General features: G+C 36.6%; 1 protein-coding gene across 1 annotated transcript in view; it reads left to right on the top strand.

The window, feature by feature from the left end:
- Window positions 1-19948, top strand: part of CCDC18 (coiled-coil domain containing 18) — a 103779-nt gene that overhangs the window by 62413 nt on the left and 21418 nt on the right. Inside the window, exons 18-23 of the mRNA XM_036255662.1 lie at window positions 417-559; window positions 6931-7094; window positions 7546-7759; window positions 12490-12589; window positions 17957-18073; window positions 19073-19216. Of these exons, the coding sequence (XP_036111555.1) occupies window positions 417-559; window positions 6931-7094; window positions 7546-7759; window positions 12490-12589; window positions 17957-18073; window positions 19073-19216 (882 nt within the window). The remainder of the gene's footprint in view (window positions 1-416; window positions 560-6930; window positions 7095-7545; window positions 7760-12489; window positions 12590-17956; window positions 18074-19072; window positions 19217-19948) is intronic.

Below are 19948 nucleotides of genomic sequence, written 5' to 3'. Positions count from 1 at the left end.
TCTTATTTTAGTGTTATGATGTGGCCACTTCTATAAATATATATAGGAATAAAATACCTTTATTATTAAAATTTGTTTTGCTTTTATATATCAGAACATTATAGTAAGTCCTCATTTAACGTTGTCAATAAGTGCTATGACTTGAGGTGAAATGATGAATAAAGAAACCAATTTTAGCATAGGCTAACTGATATAAACAAGTTAGGTTCCTATGTACCTTATCAGTGTTGCAATGAAACAACGTTGAATGAAATGACTATTCAAGGACCTGCTGTAATTCCTGGTCTATACTTTGATTTTTGTAATACATCTTGAAACTGAATGGTGGGCTAGGCTACAAGTTTATATAAATATTTTCTTCTGAGAATATTGAGCTGTGACTGAATTAAAATACTTACTGAAAACTTCTTTACAAGGTATCAAAACTGGAACAAGAGCTTCAAAAACAAAGGGAGAATTCAGCTGAAAAGTTGAGAAAAATGGAGGAGAAATGTGATGCAGCCACACATGAAGCAGATTTGAAAAGGCAAAAGGTTATTGAGCTTACTGGTACTGCCAGGTAAAATGAATATGATAGTTTTTATTTATCTTCCTCTTTCAATATCAATAGAATCTGAGTTTTAGTATCAGATAATGTTCAGTGAAGCTTTTGCTTGAGGAAATAATTTCTCTATTGTTTGTGTTTCTGTGGTGTTTTGTTTGTTCCTCCCTTATAACCCTTCTACTATAAGTTCCTTAATACCAGGATAATATGTGGTTTATTTTAAGGGTCTTCCCACAACAATTAGCATAATTCCTTGTATCTCATAGGCACTCAGCAACTGTCGTAGTGAATTAAACTGTGGAAAACATTAAAAGTTGCAGGCAAAGATGTACTCATATATAGAAATGGGGTCGAATTGTTTATGGGAAGGAGTAACTTAATAGAATAAAGTAATGGTTCTCCACCTTGACTGAACATTAAAATCACCTGAGGAGCTTTACAAAGTATTGATGCCTAAGTCCCACCTCTAAAGATTATTATTTATTTTGTCTGGGCTGGGTCTAAGCATCAGTTAGTCAAGAAAGGGACTCATGCCCTGGCCGGTTTGGCTCAGCGGTTAGAGCGTTGGTCTGCGGTCCAGAGAGACCGGGTTTAGTTCCCACTAAGGGCGCATACCTCGGTTGCAGTTTGTCCCTGGCCCTGGTTGGTCATGCGGGTGGCAGCCACTCGATTTTTTCTCTCTCTCTCTCTTCCTTTCTCTCCCTCCCACTCTACCTGAACAAAAAAATGAAAAAATGTCCTTGGGTGAGGATAAAAATAATAAAAAATAAAAAAAGAAAGGGACTCATGAGCTGAAAGCTATATCCAGATTCCCCAGACCTCTTCTACTATGACAAGAGTTGACATAATTAGTAATATGGTCATAATTAGCCCACCATTCTACCAATAGGAGGGAAGAGTTAACCTGTGCACTTGAACTAAAACCATATGTCACCAGGCTTTCTCTCCCCTGCCCACAGGAATGAGTATAGGGCCTTTGTGCCTTGAGTAGCAACTTGCTTCCCCAAATGTTCTCAACTCTCTCAGCAGGGTCAAGAGGGTGTTCTGTGTTTAAGACTAAGACTACAGTTCTTCAGGCCATCTGTCTTTTTTGACTGGTGTCCATCCACTAACACAGCCTCACCGCCAGTGTGTACCATAACTCCTCAACGATTAATCATGTTATAACTTTATCCTTGCATATGCAAAACACCACTAGAAGCTATAGGTTTTCAGGTCAACCCTCATCTCCTGTATATACTAACCTCTCCATGTACTCTATTTCCTTCTCCCATCTCATTCCACCTCCTAAAAGACTTCCACTGTGTCCTCTGCCTCTGAAATTCATAGTCCATCCTGAGAGACATTGCCTATATTCTTTTTTTTTTTTAATCCTCACCTGAGGACATTTTTCTATTTTTTGTTCAGATAGAGTGGGAGGGAGAGAGAGGAAGAGAAAGAGAGAGAGAAACATCGACATGAAAGAGACACATCAAGTGGCTGCCACCCGCACAACCCAACCGGGGCCGGGGACAAACTGCAACCGAGGTACGTGCCCTTAGCGGGAACCGAACCCGGGTCTCTCCGAACCGCAGGCCGACGCTCTAACCGCTGAGCCAGACTGGCCAGGGCCATGGCTTATATTCTTGACTTCTTTTCTCTTGCTATAATAGAAATAGGACTCTTCTCTGAGGACATTGCTTCTTTCCCTGAAGTGCTCTAAAGTAAAAACTTTTCTCCACAGTTCTTTTGCCACAGGGTCAAGATGTGGAATAGTATACCATACTCCATGAACTTCATGTCATCAGATCATATCATCCCTTACTTTTGCTGACACATACAGGCCACCTGACTTACTTTTGCTCTCTCTAAAACCAGTGCTGTCATTACTCTTGGAGATTTTAATATAGTATATTTATCCAGCTGATCCTCTGACACCTTAGCCTCATTTTTAAAAATTCTTCTCTATTGATCCTGATCTCTATCATACCTCAGCCACTCACTCACATGATTTGCCCTCAGTCTTGTCATTTATATTTCAACATAATTTGAATATTATGCATCTACCCAATATTATCCTTATTTCTCTTTTTTTTTATCCTCACCCAAGGACATTTTTCCATTTTTTGTTTAGATAGAGTGGGAGGGAGAGAGAGAGAGAGAAACATCGACGTGAAAGGGACACATTGAGTGGCTGCCACCCGCACGACCAACCAGGGCCAGGGACAAACTGCAACCGAGGTACGTGCCCTTAGTGGGAACTGACCCGGGTCTCTCTGGGCTGCAGGCCAACGCTCTAACCGCTGAGCCAAACCATCCATGGCGCTTATTTCTCTTTTAATATTCCAAATTCAACAATCCTTTGATCTTACCAATACCTCTAATCCATCAGTTCCACCACTATCTTATTCCCTGATGTCCTCTCTTCTCTCTTTACCCAGCTTAAATTCTTGTTAGTCATTTAAAATCACTGATTTGTATACACCCACAATTCCTTTAACTCTCTCTTACTTTGTGGTACATAGCCTAAAAACCAACTCAGACTACTCCATGTTTGCATCTTTGCAGAGGCTGGAGAAAATCTAACCACACTGGCTAGTCTTTCTTTAAAATCATAACTCTAAACCTTAAGTGTTGCCTCAGCTGGTTTTATCTCAGTGGTTAGAGCATTGGCCTGTGGACCAAAGAGTCTCAAGTTCAATTCCAGTCAAGGGCACATACGTCAGTTCAAACCTCGGTTCAGTTCCCGGCCCTGGTCGGGGTTGTGCAGGAGGCAACCAGTCAACATGTCTCTCTCACATCAATGTTTCTCTCTCTCTCCCTCCTTCCCTCCCACTCTATCTGAGGATAAATGGAAAAAAATATCCTAAAACTTAAGTGTTCCTTAAATGCAATCTGGCAATACTCTTCTACCTTTGCCTTTTCTTTCAAAATTCCAACAACCCCTCCCCAATCTTGCTTTTTGTTTCACAGAGAAAATAGAAGTATTTATTTCTTTTCTCACCCTTACAATTTGACTTCTTAATTATAAACTAGATAATTAAACTTCATAAGAAAGATGCACCCTCGTTCCAAGAAATCTCTTTATGAAGCAGGATTTTCCGTTTCTCTGTTCTTACTATCACTTCTTTCACTTGTGGAACTACAACTTATAAAACTGTTTTTCTTGCCCAAAAGGAATTAGAGTTGAAATATATCTGTTATATATCTCCTTGAATATGGTTTAGCAATAAAATATCTTCAGGTAAAAAGAAAGGAAACTGATTTACTGAACACTTTTTGTGTGCCAGGCAGTGTGCTAGGTAAACACATTAACTCAATCTTGACAACAGCCCTATCAGATTTTATTATCCCAGTTTTTAGAATAAGGAAGCTGAAACTCAGAGAAGTTAGGATATGAGATGCACAGTTTAGATGTGCTCTAAAACCAGGTGTTTTCTGTTATACCACCACTGAAAGGTTCTTCTGGTATTATATGGAAATGTCGCTGTATATGAATGATTCTAACCCTATTCTCTTAGTGCTGAAATTATGTAGCACTTATTAGGTTTCTCAGACTGCCTCACTACCTATTTGAAAATCTTTTTTACATTTGAAAAAGCCAGAGAGTATCAGCTACTGTGTTCTAAACGTTGATTAGTATTTTTACATAATTCTTCTTTTGGCCCTGTGTCCCTTCTCAGACTTGATTGTTCACAATAACTCTGCGACTCTAAGGTGAAGTATTCCTGAAAAAACTGTTGTAAAATTTTGAAAGTTATGGGGAAATTTATAGTATTGGATTATTTATGTAATAGTTAAAAAATCTTAAACCCTTAAATATTTGTTATATTATGGTAATGCCTCATTTACATTGCATCAGGAAATAATACATAGTTGCCCATGAATAAAGAAATAAGAGCCCTGGCCGGTTTGGCTCAGCGGTTAGAGCGTCGGCCTGCGGTCTGGAGAGACCCGGGTTCAGTTCCCGCTAAGGGCACGTACCTCGGTTGCAGTTTGTCCCCGACCCTGGTTGGTTGTGTGGGTGGCAGCCACTCGATGTGTCCCTTTCAGGTCGATGTTTCTCTCTCTCTCTCTCCCCCCCTCCCACTCTGTCTGAATAAAAAATGGAAAAATATCCTTGAGTGAGGATTTAAATAAATAAAGAAATAAATAAAATCAGTGGGGCCCTGGCCAGTTTGGCTCAGCGGTTAGAGCGTCGGCCTGTGGTCCGGAGAGACCCGGGTTCGGTTCCCACTAAGGGCATGTACCTCGGTTGCAGTTTGTCCCCGGCCCTGGTTGGTTGTGCGGGTGGCAGCCACTCGATGTGTCCCTTCACGTCGATGTTTCTCTCTCTCTCTCCCTTCCTCTCTCTCCCTCCCACTCTATCTGTACAAAAAATGGAAAAATGTCCTCGGGTGAGGATAAAAAATAAATAAATAAATAAATAAAAATAAAATAAAATCAGTGGGAAGGGCGGGTTAGGGGGGAAGAGATAAACCACAGAACTTATATGCATGTATGCATGACCAATGAACATAAACAACAAAGCTGGGGATGGGGTGGGTGCGATGGGGAGGAGGGTGTCAATGGGGGGAAAAGGAGAAACATCTGTAACAAAACAAATTAAAATAAATGAATAAATAAGTAAGTAAATAAAATCAGTGGGAAAATATCCTTGGGGGTGAAGATTAAATAAATAAATAAATAAATAAATAAAATAATAATTTTTCTGCAACTTCTTTTTTTTTTTTTTCCTTTATTGATTTTTTTTTTTTATCCTCACCCGAGGACATTTTTCCATTCTTTGCTCAGGTAGAGTGGGAGGGAGAGAGAGGAACAGAGAGAGAGAGAGAAACATCAACGTGAAAGGAACACATCGAGTGGCTGCCACCCGCACGACGGGGACGAACTGCAACCGAGGTACATGCCCTTAGCGGGCACCGAACCCGGGTCTCTCAGGACTGCAGGCCGACGCTCTAACCGCTGAGCCAAACTGGCCAGGGCTTTATTGATTTTTTTAAAAATTTATTCCTGCAACCTCTTTGCTGACAAGTTGTCATCTCTTAGTTACTGTATGCCATCCTCTTTCGATTGTTCTTTTTAAATTATATTTTATGTCCACTCTAACATAAGAAAAGAATTAATCAAGAGAAGAACAATTTACCTAGGATTTTAGACATGTGAAAGGGTCATTAGTACTTATCTAATCTAATAGTTCTTAACTTTGTTGGGTTATGGACATATTTGAGGATATGGATCATTTTCTATACATAGACATAACATGTGCATATATAATTGTGTAAATTATTTCATGGTTTTTAAAGTTTTCCTCAGGTTCATTTATGGACATTGAAAAACACCTCTTAAATACAGTTTCGTCTAAGTTGCATTTAGAAAACAAATCCTCCAACTTGCAAACTCAGTTTATGAAATGTCAGAGACCAAAAGAACTACAACAGCAACAACAAAAATGCTGATGCAGAGGAACATCAGCTCTGCCCATTATTGTGGATGACATTAACAATTGTTTAATTAGTGAATATCACTTTGGAATTACCAGCAAATTGACTTAAAACTTCCTTCACTGTATTGCTTAGCTGATAAGTAGCCAAATTTCCATAGTGGAATAAGCCCAGGACTGCCTGAAAGTTAGTCAGCTTTCACTTGTATTATCCTAGGCCAGCGATTTTCAACTGATGTGCCGCAAGAATTTTTAAAACTTGCAATACCTGACTATTTAGTCAGGGGCACTGACCTCTTTTCCCTTAGACTGTCAAATTTAAAAAAAAATAGCAACAACCAACACAATAGCCATCCAGTGTGAGTATACCTATTTTTTTGTCAGACTGGCGAAAAATATATTTTTGGTGTGCCATAGAATTTTAGTAATTAGTTTATGTGTGCCATGAGATAAAAAAAAGATTGGATATCGCTGTCCTAGACAGTTCACTTAATCTACCAGTTCATCATCTGTAAAGGAAGGAACCTAAGAATTTCTAGTCCCTTTTAAAGCTAAAAGGAACATTAAAAGAAATGTATGAGCCCAGCTGGTGTGACTCAGTGGATTGAGCATCATCCCATGGGCTAAGAGGTCCTGATTTGATTCCTGGTCAGGCCATATGCCCGGGTTGTGGGCTTGATTCCCAGTAGGGGGCATCCAGGAGGCAGCCAATTCTCTCTCACGCTGATGTTTCTATTTCTCTCTCCCTTCCTCTCTCTCTAAAAAAATCAATAAAAACATTTTTTAAAAAGTAATGTCTGAGTAAAAATGACATCTTGGCTTTCCTGTGATTTAAGATTCTCACTAGACATTTTGCTGATGTTTGTCCTTATATAACTTGAAAGTTTTGTTTATTCAGAGACAAAACAGTTGGTTTTTAAGTTTCCAAATTATCATTTGTTTTATTTTTTTGTTTTTTAATTAGGCAAGTGAAACTTGAGATGGATCAGTACAAAGAAGAGCTGTCTACAATGGAAAAAGAGATAATGCACCTAAAACGAGATGGAGAAAATAAAGCAATGCATATCTCTCAGTTAGACATGATCTTAGAACAGACAAGGACAGAACTAGATAAGAAAACAAATGCTGGTAAGCAACAGGTTAGCTGAACTTAATTGTCTGTGTATTTATATTTAAAGAAGTGGAATAAAGTAAGAATTTGGGATGGCGGGGTTGAAAGGGACAATGAATAGTCAGTATCTTGCCTCTGGTAGATTAATTAAATTGAATATTCTTGATTTTTTTTTTTTTTTATCCTCACCCGAGGATATTTTTCCATTTTTTATACAGATAGAGTGGGAGGGAGAGAGAGGAAGGGAGAGAGAGAGAGAGAAACATCGACGTGAAGGGACACATCGAGTGGCTGCCACCCGCGCGAGGGACAAACTGCAACCGAAGTACGTGCCCTTAGCGGGAACCGAACCCGGGTCTCTCCGGACCGCAGGCCGACGCTCTAACCGCTGAGCCAAACTGGCCAGGGCTGAATATTCTTAATTATAATTATTTATAAAGTTCTAAAAGTATTCTCTTGTGTTAATAGTGAAGGAGTTAGAAAAGTTACAGCACCACACTGAAACTGAACTAACAGAAGCCTTGCAGAAACGGGAAGTACTAGAGACTGAACTACAAAATGCTCATGGAGAATTAAAAAGTACTTTAAGACAACTCCAGGAATTGAGAGATGTGCTACAGAAGGCTCAATTATCATTAGAGGAAAAATACACCACTATTAAGGATCTCACAGCTGAACTTAGGTGAGTTAGATACTAAGAAATGATATCATAATTACAAGTATTTCACTTTATTATTCTGAATCCTTGAGTCATACAACAAAATTTGTTGTTGAAGTCTAGATGTCTAAACTTTTCAACTGGTTCACTGTGGCTCTTAATGGTCAGCATATTTCATGCTTCATCTAATAAACTCAGCAGTTGCTGTTGGCTAATATTTTATTCTTGGTTTTTGAACCATTTTATACTACCCACTCCTATATTCAAGTGATAAAAAATGATTGGACTAACATACAGCAGTGGTTAATAGCAAAATAATATTAATAACAACAATATTTTTCTTTGTATTAAGCCCTTATTTTGTGTCACTGCTATGCCAGGGACTTCATATATGATCTTTACTCATTTCTTTGTAACAAACCTATCAGGTACATATAACACCTTTTTTTTTTTTTTCTTATGTTTTTAATTTATTTTTTAGAGAGAGAGGAAGGGAAAGAGATAGAAACATTGATGTGAGAGAGAAACAGCAATTGGCTGCCTCCTGCACGCCCCCTACTGGGGATCAAGCCTGAAACCCGGGCATGTGCCCTGATCAGAAATCAAACTGGGACCTCTTTAGTCCATGGGACAAAGCTCAATCCCTGAGCCACACTGTCTGGGCCATATATAACCTTTTATCCTTGAGAAAACTGAGGCTCGAGAAAATTAAGTAAAATGCATAAAGTCAGGTAGAAGGTTCAGAGAAGAGAATTAAACACAAGTCTGTCCAACTCTAAAATGTAGGTTCTTAGATTAACAGCTTAATTCACCACATCTATGGTGAGTGGGATTGGAGAGCCAAACCAGAGCCAAAGTGTAGGAAATAGATTCTGAAAAGGAAGACAGAATTACAACCCAGGATGTGAAATGTGGAATGAAAGAATAGGATAGAGAGCATCAAGATGACCCAGAAACTTAGATGTATCTCATGATTTATTGTAGGACCCCTTTCTCTTTTCTATCCATAAAATCATTTTGTTGTTGTTGAATATGTGGGCTGTTTTCATTTTATTTTTTTTATTTTTTTCTTTATTGTTGAAAGTATTACCGATGTCCCTCCTTTTTTCCCCCACTGATACCCTCCCCCCACCCCACCTTCACTGCTCTGTTGTCTGTGTCCATTGGTTATGCATATACCCACAAACTCATTTTTAGTAAATTTTATGTAGCTTTAAATAGTATGTGTCAGACTTTCAAACCCCTCTCTCCAGTAATAACTTATTCCCCAAACTCCAGACTCAAATATCTAATGACTTAACTTGTTATCTCCACTTAGATTTTTTTTTTTATCCTCACCTGAGGATATTTTTCCAGTTTTTTTTTGTTCAGATAGAGTGGGAGGGAGAGAGAGAGGGAGAGAGAGAGAGAAACATTGACGTGAAAGGGACACATCGAGTGGCTGCCACCCGCACAACCAATCCGGGCCGGGGACAAACTGCAACTGAGGTATGCACCCCTAGCGGGAACTGAACCCAGGTCTCTCTGGACCGCAGGCCGACACTCTAACTGCTGAGCCAAACTGGCCAGGGGTCCACTTAGATATTTTTAAGAGGCTTCTTAAACTTGGCCAAATCAGAACTCTTTTTTTTTTCCTTGCCCTTCCTCACTATCACACAATAGCTCAAACTAGAAATCTATGATTATTTATCTCTTTCTCTTCCTTTTTTCATTTAATCTATTAGCCAGTCATGTCAACTCTATTTCCAAAATATATTCTGAAACCTATTGATTTCTTGGTCTCTTTTCTATCACCACCTTAGCACAAACCATCATCATCTTTTATCTGATCTGTTGCTGTAACTTCCCAACTGGTTTCCCAGTTTAAATTCTTGACCCTCCCCACAATCCATTCTCCACAGAATGGATTTAAGTTATGGTTTAAACATCAATCAGATTATATTACTCCCCTACTTAATGGCTTCCCAAAAGATTCACAATGAAACCCAAAGTACTTGGGGAAATGTAAATCAAAACCACAATGAGATACCACTTCACACCATAATGTGGGGGTGGCCATAATAAAAACAAACAAATGAACAAACAAAAACCAAAAAAGAAAATAACAAGTATTAGCAAGTGGGTGGACAAATGGGCATGCATTGTTGGTAGGAAGTTAAAACAATATAGCTGCTGCACAAAACAGTTTGACAGTTCCTCAAAAAGTTAAATATAGAATTATTATAAAACTCAGTAATTTCACCCCTAGGTTTGTACCTAAAATAATTGAAAACAGGTGTTCAAACAAAAATTGTGTACAAATGTTCATAGCAGCTCTTCGTAATAGCACTAAGTGGAAACAACCCACATGTCCATCAATAGTTGAATGGATAAACACAAAGTGGTATATCCATACAAGAAATATTACTCAGCCATGAAAAGAAAGTAGTGATACATACTACAACATGGATGAACCTTGAAAACATTATTTTGAATGAAAGAAATCAGATACATAATTGAATTTATAAGAAATTATCCAAAATTAACAAAACTGTCGAGATAGAAGGCAGATTAGTAGTTGCCAGAAACGAGGGGGAGGAAGAATAGAAAATAACTACAAATGGGTATGGAGTTTTCATGTGAAGTGATGAAGAAGTATTGGAAATAGATAGTGGCGATGGTAACACAACATTGTGATTGTACTTTTAATGTAACTTTAAAGTGGTTAAAATGATAAATCTTATGCTATATGTGTTTTATCACACATTTTTAAAAATCCAATGTCCTTATTCTGGAATATAAAACCCTACATTACAAGGTTGTTGTCTACTTCTCTGGCCTCATTTCATACTGTTCTCTTTGTTCTTGGCCTTTTTATTTTACTTAAAACTTACTTAAAAGTTTTTTCCCACCTTCCAACTTTGCCATAGCTGTTTCTATGGCCTGAAATAATGGTTCTAAGGCCAGCTTCTTGCGCTTCACATTACCTCAGAGTGCCCTTCCCTGACCACATTCTCTAAAGTAGCCACCCAGTCACTATTTCATCACTATTTAGTGTTCTAACATAGCACTTTGTATTGTGATATTTTTCTTGTTGAGTTGTTTATTATTTATAATTCATCTTCTCTCCTGGACCTATTAGAATATAAGCTCCATGTGATGAGGGACATCTGTCTTGTTGACTGTTAAGTCCACCGTATGTAGAACCTTGACATGTAGGAAGCATCCAGTAAATGTTTGCTAAATGGTTAAGTGAACGAGTGGATGAAAGAAGTAAAAATGAAATAAAATTCTAGCAAATAGCTGAATTTTGGAAGCTCAACTATTTGCATAGACGCAGTGAGAGTTATCTTTAGAATTCATTTCATATTACTTTTAGAGTATTAGTTTAGCCTTGTATTTTATAACTTTTGACTTTTAAGAGAATAATAAACAGCTCATTAAAGAAGTTCAGAATCTTTTATATATATATAAGTACTTTATTCAATATTGTTTCATATTTAAGACTGGAAAACCATTTGAAGATTTTCAAGGTCAATACAACATTTTCAGGCTTTGTCATATCAGAACTTAGAGTTCAAATTAAAATTCTCTGATCACAGGCTTCAGAGTGGTAAAAGTATTAAAATTGGTTAGTACTAAGTATTTTTATAATGCAAAATTATATATAAATTAGGGTTTAAGAGGATGAGAACTTATAAAATATATAATATATAAAATAAATACATAAAATGCATTTATATTTATAAAATATTTCTGTAGTAGACTTTATTACTTCACTATATGTAAGGCATCATTTTGAGTAAAATTCCCATGAAAAACACAATGGTCATTTACTGAACTGTGGATATTAGGGATACCAACCATCACATTCAATTGTAATAAACTCACAGCTGTTACATAGAAAAGACTTTTAAACCCTCCCTTGATCTATAGATGAAAAAATACGGATTTTTTTTTTTTATTCTTACCCAAGAACATTTTTGCATTCATCTTCAGATAGAGGGGGAGGGAGAGGGAGGAAGAGAGAGAGAAACATCGATGTAAGAGAAACACATCTACCGATTGCCACCCACACAACCCCCACTGGGACCAGGGACAAACTGCAGCCGAGCTATGTGCCCTTAGTGAGAACCAAACCCAGGTCCCTCTGGACCGCAAGCCGACGCTCCAACCCCTGAGCCAAACCGGCCAGGGCAAAATACAGATATTTAAAAAAAATTCTTATACTGCCCTGGCTGGTTTGGCCCAGCAGTTAGAGCATTGGCCTGCGGTCCAGAGAGACCTGGGTTCAGTTTCCACTAAGGGCACGTACCTCGGTTGCAGTTTGTCCCAGCCCTGGTTGGGTCATGCAGGAGGCAGCTACTCGATGTGTCCCTTTCACGTCGATGTTTCTCCCTCTTTCTCTTCCTCTCTCTCCCTCCCACTCTATCTGAACAAAAAATGCAAAAATGTCCTCAGGTGAGGATAAAAAAAAATTCTTATACTGATTTTATCTTATTCCCTGGGAGTGCTTTAACATTTAGCTTAAACTGTCTACCACAGTAGAGTTTAAGTTAACTTTTACCTTTTTAGAATAGTCTATTAAACTAATTATATTAATATCGATCATTTTTCTTATACATTATTACTTTAATTTGAGCCCTTTCAATCTGAAATAATTGCATACATCCTGTCTCTTTTAACTATAGGAAAGGTAATCCAGATGACTTAATTTTTAAAAACTATAATATTTCTAGTAATTGTGCTGATCTTTGTCTTTTGATAAATTTCAGAGAGTGCAAGATGGAGATTGAAGACAAAAAGCAAGAACTCCTTGAAATGGATCAGGCACTTAAGGAGAGAAATTGGGAGCTAAAGCAAAGAGCAGCTCAAGTTGGTTTTCTTAATTATATTTTAATGAAATTTTCTTTTAAAATACAATCACACAGTGTTTCGAAGGTCACACTTTTTGATAAATGGACATTTTTATAGCATATTTGGTTTTTGTGTACATAATATTTTGGAAAAATTAGAAATATATCTTTCTTTGTTTTGCTATTTTTACAGCAAAGGTGTTTTTTCGTTTTAAAATAAAGGTGCCTTAGTATCTGAACCTTTTAATCTCTTACATTACTGTATATCGGGGAAAATGGGATTAAAGGAGTTAACTTGGTCATCTAATGTTTGTTGGAGGAGCAAAAATATTCAGAAGGTATTATTTATCAGCATCTTTTTTGAAGACTTTATTTTTTAGAGCAGTTTTAGGTTCACAGCAAGATTAAGGTGAAGGTACAGAGATTTCCCATATACCCCCTGCACCCACATTGCACAACCTTCCCCATTACTAATATTCCCTACCAGAGGTAGTACCTTTGTTATAGTTGTGAACCTACATTGAGGAACCATAATCTCCCAAAGTCAAAGTTTACATTACAATTTACTCTTGGTGTTGCACATTCTCTGGGAGGAATGTATGATAGGTATCTACCATTATAGTATTTTCACTACACTAAAAATCCTCTGTGATCCACCTATTCTTCTCTCTCCCCAACCCTGGAAACCACTGATCTTTTTATTATCTCAATAGTTTTGCCTTTTCCAGAATATAATATACATATATAGTTTGAATCCCAGTATATAGCCTTTTCTGATTGGTTTTCTTCAACTAGTAATATACATTTAAGGTTCCTCCATGTCTTTTCATACCATGACAGTTTATTTCTTTTTGGCAGTGAATAGTATTCCTATTCTGGATATACTGCAGCTTATTTATCCATTCATCTATTGAAGGCTGTCCTGGCTGCTGCCATGTTTTGGCATTTATAAATAAAGCTGCTATAAACATTTGTGTGTAGCTTTTTGTATTGACATAAGTTTTCAGCTCCTTTGGGTAAATACCAAGGAACATGATTGCTGGATCATATGGTAAAGTGTATGTTTAATTTTATAAGACACTTCCAAACGGTTTTCCAAAGTGGCTGTACTATTTTGCATTCCCACCAGTAATGAATGCAAGTTCTTGTTGCTCCACATGCTGGCCAGAATTCAGTGTTTTCAGTGTTTCAGACTTTGACCATTCTAATAGTGTGTAGTGTTTTCTCCTTGTTTTAATTTATATTTCCCTAATGACATGATATGGAGCATCATTTCCTATGCTTACCTGACATCTGTTTATCTTCTTTGGTAAGGTATCTTTTATTTTTTAATTGTTTATATATATATATATATATATATATATATATATATATATATAAGATTTTTACATTGATTTTTAAACAGAGAAGAAGGGAGAGGGAGAGAGAGAGACAAATACTGATGTGAGAGCCAAATATCCATCCCCTACCCTAGCCCACAGCCTGGGCATGTGCCCTGACTGGGAATCAAACTAGCATCCTTTCAGTGCACTGGATGACACCCAACCAACTGAGCTACACTGGCCAGGGCATGTTGTTTGTTTTTTATCGTTGAGTTTTAAGAGTTCTTTGTATATCTTGGATACTGTCCTTTATCATATTTGTCTTTTGCAAATATTCTCTTAGTTTATAGCTTTCCTTCTCATTCTTTCAACATTAACTTTCACAGAGTAGAAGTTTTCATTTTAATGAAGTCCAGCGCATTGATTATTTCTTGGATTGTGCCTTTGGTGTTTTATCTAAAAAGTTGTATTGGGGTGGGGGGGGGAACATCTGTAACAAAATTAATTAATTTAAAAAAAAGTTATAGCTGTACCCAAGATCATCTAGGTTTTCTTCTATGTTATCTTTTAGGAGTTTTATAGTTTTGCAATTTACATTTTGGTCTGTGATCCATTTTGTGTTAATTTTTTTTTAAGGGTGTAATGTCTGTGTCTAGATTCTTTTACTTATTCATTTATTTATTTTTTAGAGAGAAAGAAACATCAGTGTGAGAGAGAAAAATCAATTAGTTGCCTCCTATATGTGCCCTGAACTGTGACTGAACCTACAACCTAGGTACGTGGTAGTACGTGCCTGACCTGGCATCAAACCCACAACCTTTTGGTGTTTGAGTCGACGTTCCAATCGAGTCACCTGGCCAGGGCTAGATTCTTTTTTCTTTTCCTTTTTTTTTTTTTAAAGATTTTTAAACTATGTATTTATAGATTTTTTGAGAGAGAGAAACATCGATCTGCTGCCTCCTGCATGCCCCCTACTGGGGATCGAGCCTGCAACCCAGGCATGTGCCCTGACCAGGAATTGAACTGGGACCTCTCAATCTATGGGACAACGCTCAATCCTCCCAGCTACACCAGCTGGGCAATCTTTTCTTTTTTTGCATGTAGATATCCAGCACCATTTGTTGAAAAGACTATCGTTTCTGCATTTTATTTCTTTCACGCCTTTGTCAAAGATCAATTGACTATATTTATGTGGGTTTGTTTCTGGGCTCTATTCTGTTTCATTGATCTATCCACCTATTTTTTCACCAGTACCACACTGCCTTGATTAGTGTAGCTTTATAGTAATATGTTTTAACAATATTGAGTCTTCCTACCCATGAACATTGACTCTTTAATTCTTTGATTTCTTATATTGGAGTTCTGTAGATTTCCTTATATAGATCTTGTATATTTTGCCCTGGCTGGTTTACTCAGCGATTAGAGCGTCAGCCTGTGGACCAGAGAATCCCCAGTTCGGTTCCCGCTAAGGGCACGTACCTCAGTTGCAGTTTATCCCCGGCCCCGGTTGGGATCATGTGGGTGGCAACCAGTCAATGTTTCTCTCTCTTTCTTTCCCCCCTCTCTCCCTCCCTCTCTATTTGAAGATAAATGCAAAAATGTCCTCGGGTGAGGATAGATCTTGTGTATTTTGTTAGATTTACACCTAAGCATTTCTTTTGTGGGGGTGCTAATGTAAATGATACTGTGTTTTGTTTTGTTTTCTAAATTTTTTTCTCTATTGATTTTAGAGTGAGAGGAAGGGAGAGGGAGAGAGAGAGAGAAACATTGATGAGAGACAACATCGATTGGCCGCCTCCTGCATGCCCTTTACTGGGGATCAGGCCCACAACCTGGGCATGTGTCCTGACTGGGAATCAACCTGGGGACCTCTTGGTGCATGGGTTGATGCTCAACCACTGAGCCATACTGGCTGGGCGATATTGTTTTTAATTTCAAATTTCTCTTGTTCATTGCTGATATTTAGGACAATAATTGCCTTTTGTATAGTAAAACCCTGCTATAATTGTTTATTAGTTCCAGAAAAATTTTGTCAAATCTCTTTGATTTTTCTACCTAGATGATCATGTTCTCTGCAAACAAAAACAGTTTTATGTCTTTCTTTCCAATGTTTATACCTTTTATTTCCTTTACTTGTCTTGTCACATCACCTAGGATTTCTAGTACAATGTTGAAAAGACTGATCAGAGAGAATAATTTTCTCTTGTATCTGATCCTAGTGAGAAAGCTTTGAGTTTTTTCTCACTGTTAAGTATGATATTAACTGTTTGCGTTTTTTTGTAGCTTTTTTTTTTTTTATCCTCACCCGAGGACATTTTTCGATATTTTGTTCAGATAGAGTGGGAGGGAGAGAGAGAGAAACATCGATGTGAAAGGAACACATCGAGTGGTTGCCACCCACACAACCCAACCAGGGCCAGGAACAAACTGCAACGGAGGTACGTGCCCTTAGCGGGAACCGAACCCAGGTCTCTCCAGACCGCAGGCTGACGCTCTAACCACTGAGCAAAACAGGCCAGGGCTTGTAGCTATTTTTTAATCCAGTTGATGAAGTTACCCTCTATTTCTAGTTTACCGAAAACTTTTATTATGATTGGGAGTTGAATTTTGTCAAATATTTCTTCTTTAGCCTGTTGATGTGATAGATTACATTAATTGATTCTCATATGTTGAACCACCTTCTAATACATAGAATGAATCCCACTTGTTGTGGTATATAATTTTTCTTATATTTGTTGGGTATGATTTGATAATATTTTGACAATTTTTACAATTATGTTAATTAAAGATGTTGGTCTGTAGTTTTCTTAATAATGTCTCAGCCTTATTTAGTATTAGGGTAATATTGACCTCACAAAATAAATTAGAAAGTTTTTCCTCTTTTTTTATCTTCTGAATGAGATTGTAGAGGATTATTATAATTTCTTCCTTAAATGTATAATGGTATTCACCAGTGAACATATCTGGACTTGGTACTTTGTTTTGTAAAGTTATTAGTCATTGATTCAATATCTTTAATAGCTATAGACTGATTTAGCATATCTATTTCTTCTTGTGTGTGCTTTGGCTGATTGTGTCTTTCAAGTAGTTGTTCTTCTTCACCTAGTTTTATTCAATCATGGTCAGATGGTTGTTCATAGTATTCCTTTATTATTCTGTTTATCTCCATGAGATTTATAATAACAACCCCATTTTTATTTCTGATATTAGCAATTTATGTCCTCCTTTTTTTTCTCGTTAGCTTGGCAAGACACTTACCAATTTTATTAATCATTTCAAAGAACCAGCTTTGCGTTTTGTTTATTTTCTCTATTGATTTCCTAATTTTAATTGCATTGATTTCTGCTCTAATTATTATTATCTCTTTTCTTCTGCTTACTTTAGATTTAATTTGCTCTTTTTTTTTTTTTAATTTCCCAAGGTGGAAGTTTATATGATTGATTTTAGATCTTTCTTCTTTTCTTTCTTTTTTTAAATCTTTTTTTCCTTTATTGATTTTTTTTTTTTTAGATAAAGAGGAAGTAAGAGGGAGAGAGAGATAGAAACATCGATGAGAGAGAACATTGATTGGTCGCCTCCTGCATGCCCCCCACTGGGAATTTGGCCCACAACCTGGGCATGTGTCCTGACCAGGAATTGAACCATTGACCTCTTGGTGCATGGGTCGATGCTCAACCACTGAGTCACACTAGCTGGACTCTTCTTTTCTAATATATGTATTTAGTGCTATAAATTTTTCTCCAAGCATTGCTTTTGCTGCATTTCACAATTCCTATGTTGTATTGTATTTAGCAGCTTTTATCGATCATGAAATAAAGTCTGAATCATTTTGTCATTTACAAACATAATAATATTTTTTTCTTTAAATTTCTGTAATATAAATGGGTCTCAAGATCCAGTGTTAGTAAGCAATTATTATTTTTCTTCTTCTTTTTAATAATTTATTTTAGATGAGTTTGTTTCAGTTATACCCACTATAAATAATTCTAAAACATATTCCAAGCACATAATTTTTCACATTAGAATAAAATTAAATGACAGTTTAATATTTCTTTTTTATTTAGGTTACACATTTGGATATGACTATTCGTGAGCACAGAGGAGAAATGGAACAGAAAATAATTAAATTAGAGGGTACTCTGGAGAAATCAGAATTGGAACTTAAAGAATGCAACAAACAAGTAAATTATAAAAATTACATATTTGTAATTGTTTTAAAAAATACTTCACTATAAGCATCCATTATTCATATAACATGGCTTTTTAACAGGATATATATAATAAAAATACTATATAATTTTAATCACCTTGTACATGCTACTTTATATTTTTTTCTGCTCTTAATATTTCCCCCAGTTTTATTGAGGTATAATTGACAAAAAAATTTGCATATATTTAAGGTGTGCAATGTGATATTTGATATACATATACATTGTGAAATAATTACCACAATCAAGCTAATTAACATATCCTCACCTTATTTAGGTTTTTTTTTGTTTGTTTTTGTTTTGGTGACAACACTTAAGATCTATCCTCCTAGCAAATTTCAAGTATGCAATATAGTATTACTAACTGTAGTCAAATGCTGTACGTTAGAGCTCTAGAACTTATTCATCCTGCATAACTAATAATTTATACCCTATGACTGACATTTCAACATTTCCCCAACTGTGAATACCCTCTTAACGTTATTTTGAATATAGTTTTTCTTGGTTTCTTACATCGACATATTTATCATAATGTGGGTGCACATGTCTAAATATGTATAAAATATCTCTGGAAGGATTTGTAAGTAATTCTGTTAATTGGTTTTGGCTAAGGAAAGAACACAATGGGAAGAGGACTTTTTCACTGAGTATATTTTTTTACCTCATGCACATATTACCTATAAAATTATTTGTAAGGCCATGTAACATTTGTTGTTTTAATGTACCCTAATTTTCTTTTCTTATACAAATATGATTGAGACCTTCATCTCTTTTAGCATATTTTAGGTATGCGTATAATCTGATGAGGCATAAGAACTCTGATGTTTATGTCTAAGTTACGGTTGTCTTAAAAATACATTTTTATGTTTTAGATATATGATATATTTAAAGCTTGACTTACTTGAATTGCAGTTATGATTAAAGAATTTTTTTAGTTGTTCTGTATTTAATATTGTTCTGTTTAAAATTCAGATAGAAAGTTTGAATGAAAAATTGCAAAATACCAAAGAACAGCTCCGAGAAAAAGAATTTATAACACTACAAAATGAACAGGAGATCAGTCAACTGAAAAAAGAAACTGAACGAACACAACAAAAGATGAAAGAAATGGAAAGTGTAAGCAAATTATTTTCCTCCTTTGTGATGCACAAAAAACAAAAACAAAAAATTATTTTCCTCCTAAGGAACCTATAGTATTATCTGAAGAGTGATATAAATCTTTATGTTTTTAGCTGGTTGGTTTTAGTACACAGAATGTTATAAATATTTTTAGGCTAATTATTTGGGCCCAATACCTATTAGTTTCTTTGATCTTGTTAGATATTTTATTCCGATGGTCAAATGAGTTGCTATATGAAGTATCATCAGTTTGCATATGTGTTGAGTCGTGAACCCATTTCAACCACAGGTTCCATTCCTGGCCCGGGTTGGGGTGTGTGCAGGAGGCAACCAATCAGTGTGTCTCTCTCACATCAGTGTTTCCCTCTTTCTCTCTTTCTCTCCCCTACCCCTTCCACTTTCTCAAAATTTCAATGGAAAAATATCCTCAGATGAGGATTAACAAAAAATTAAAACTGAAATTGCTTCTAAGAGCTCTTGTGGGTGTAACTGTCTGTTGTTTTTAAATACGGTGCTCAGCCCTGGCCAGTTTGGCTCAGCGGTTAGAGTGTCGGCCTGCGGTCTGGAGATACCCGGGTTCGGTTCCCGCTAAGGGCATGTAGTTGTAGTTTGTCCCCAGCCCTGGTTGGGACGTGTGGGTGGCAACCACTCGATGTGTCCCTTTTATATCAACGTTTTTCTCTCTCTCTCTCTCTTCTCCCACTCTATCTGAACAAAATATTGAAAAAT

The sequence above is a fragment of the Molossus molossus genome, unplaced genomic scaffold (assembly GCF_014108415.1).
Source record: "Molossus molossus isolate mMolMol1 unplaced genomic scaffold, mMolMol1.p scaffold_m16_p_12, whole genome shotgun sequence".
Taxonomy (NCBI): Eukaryota; Metazoa; Chordata; class Mammalia; order Chiroptera; family Molossidae; genus Molossus; species Molossus molossus.
Note: the sequence above shows the minus strand (reverse complement) of the source record. Positions and strands in the feature narration are given on the sequence as shown.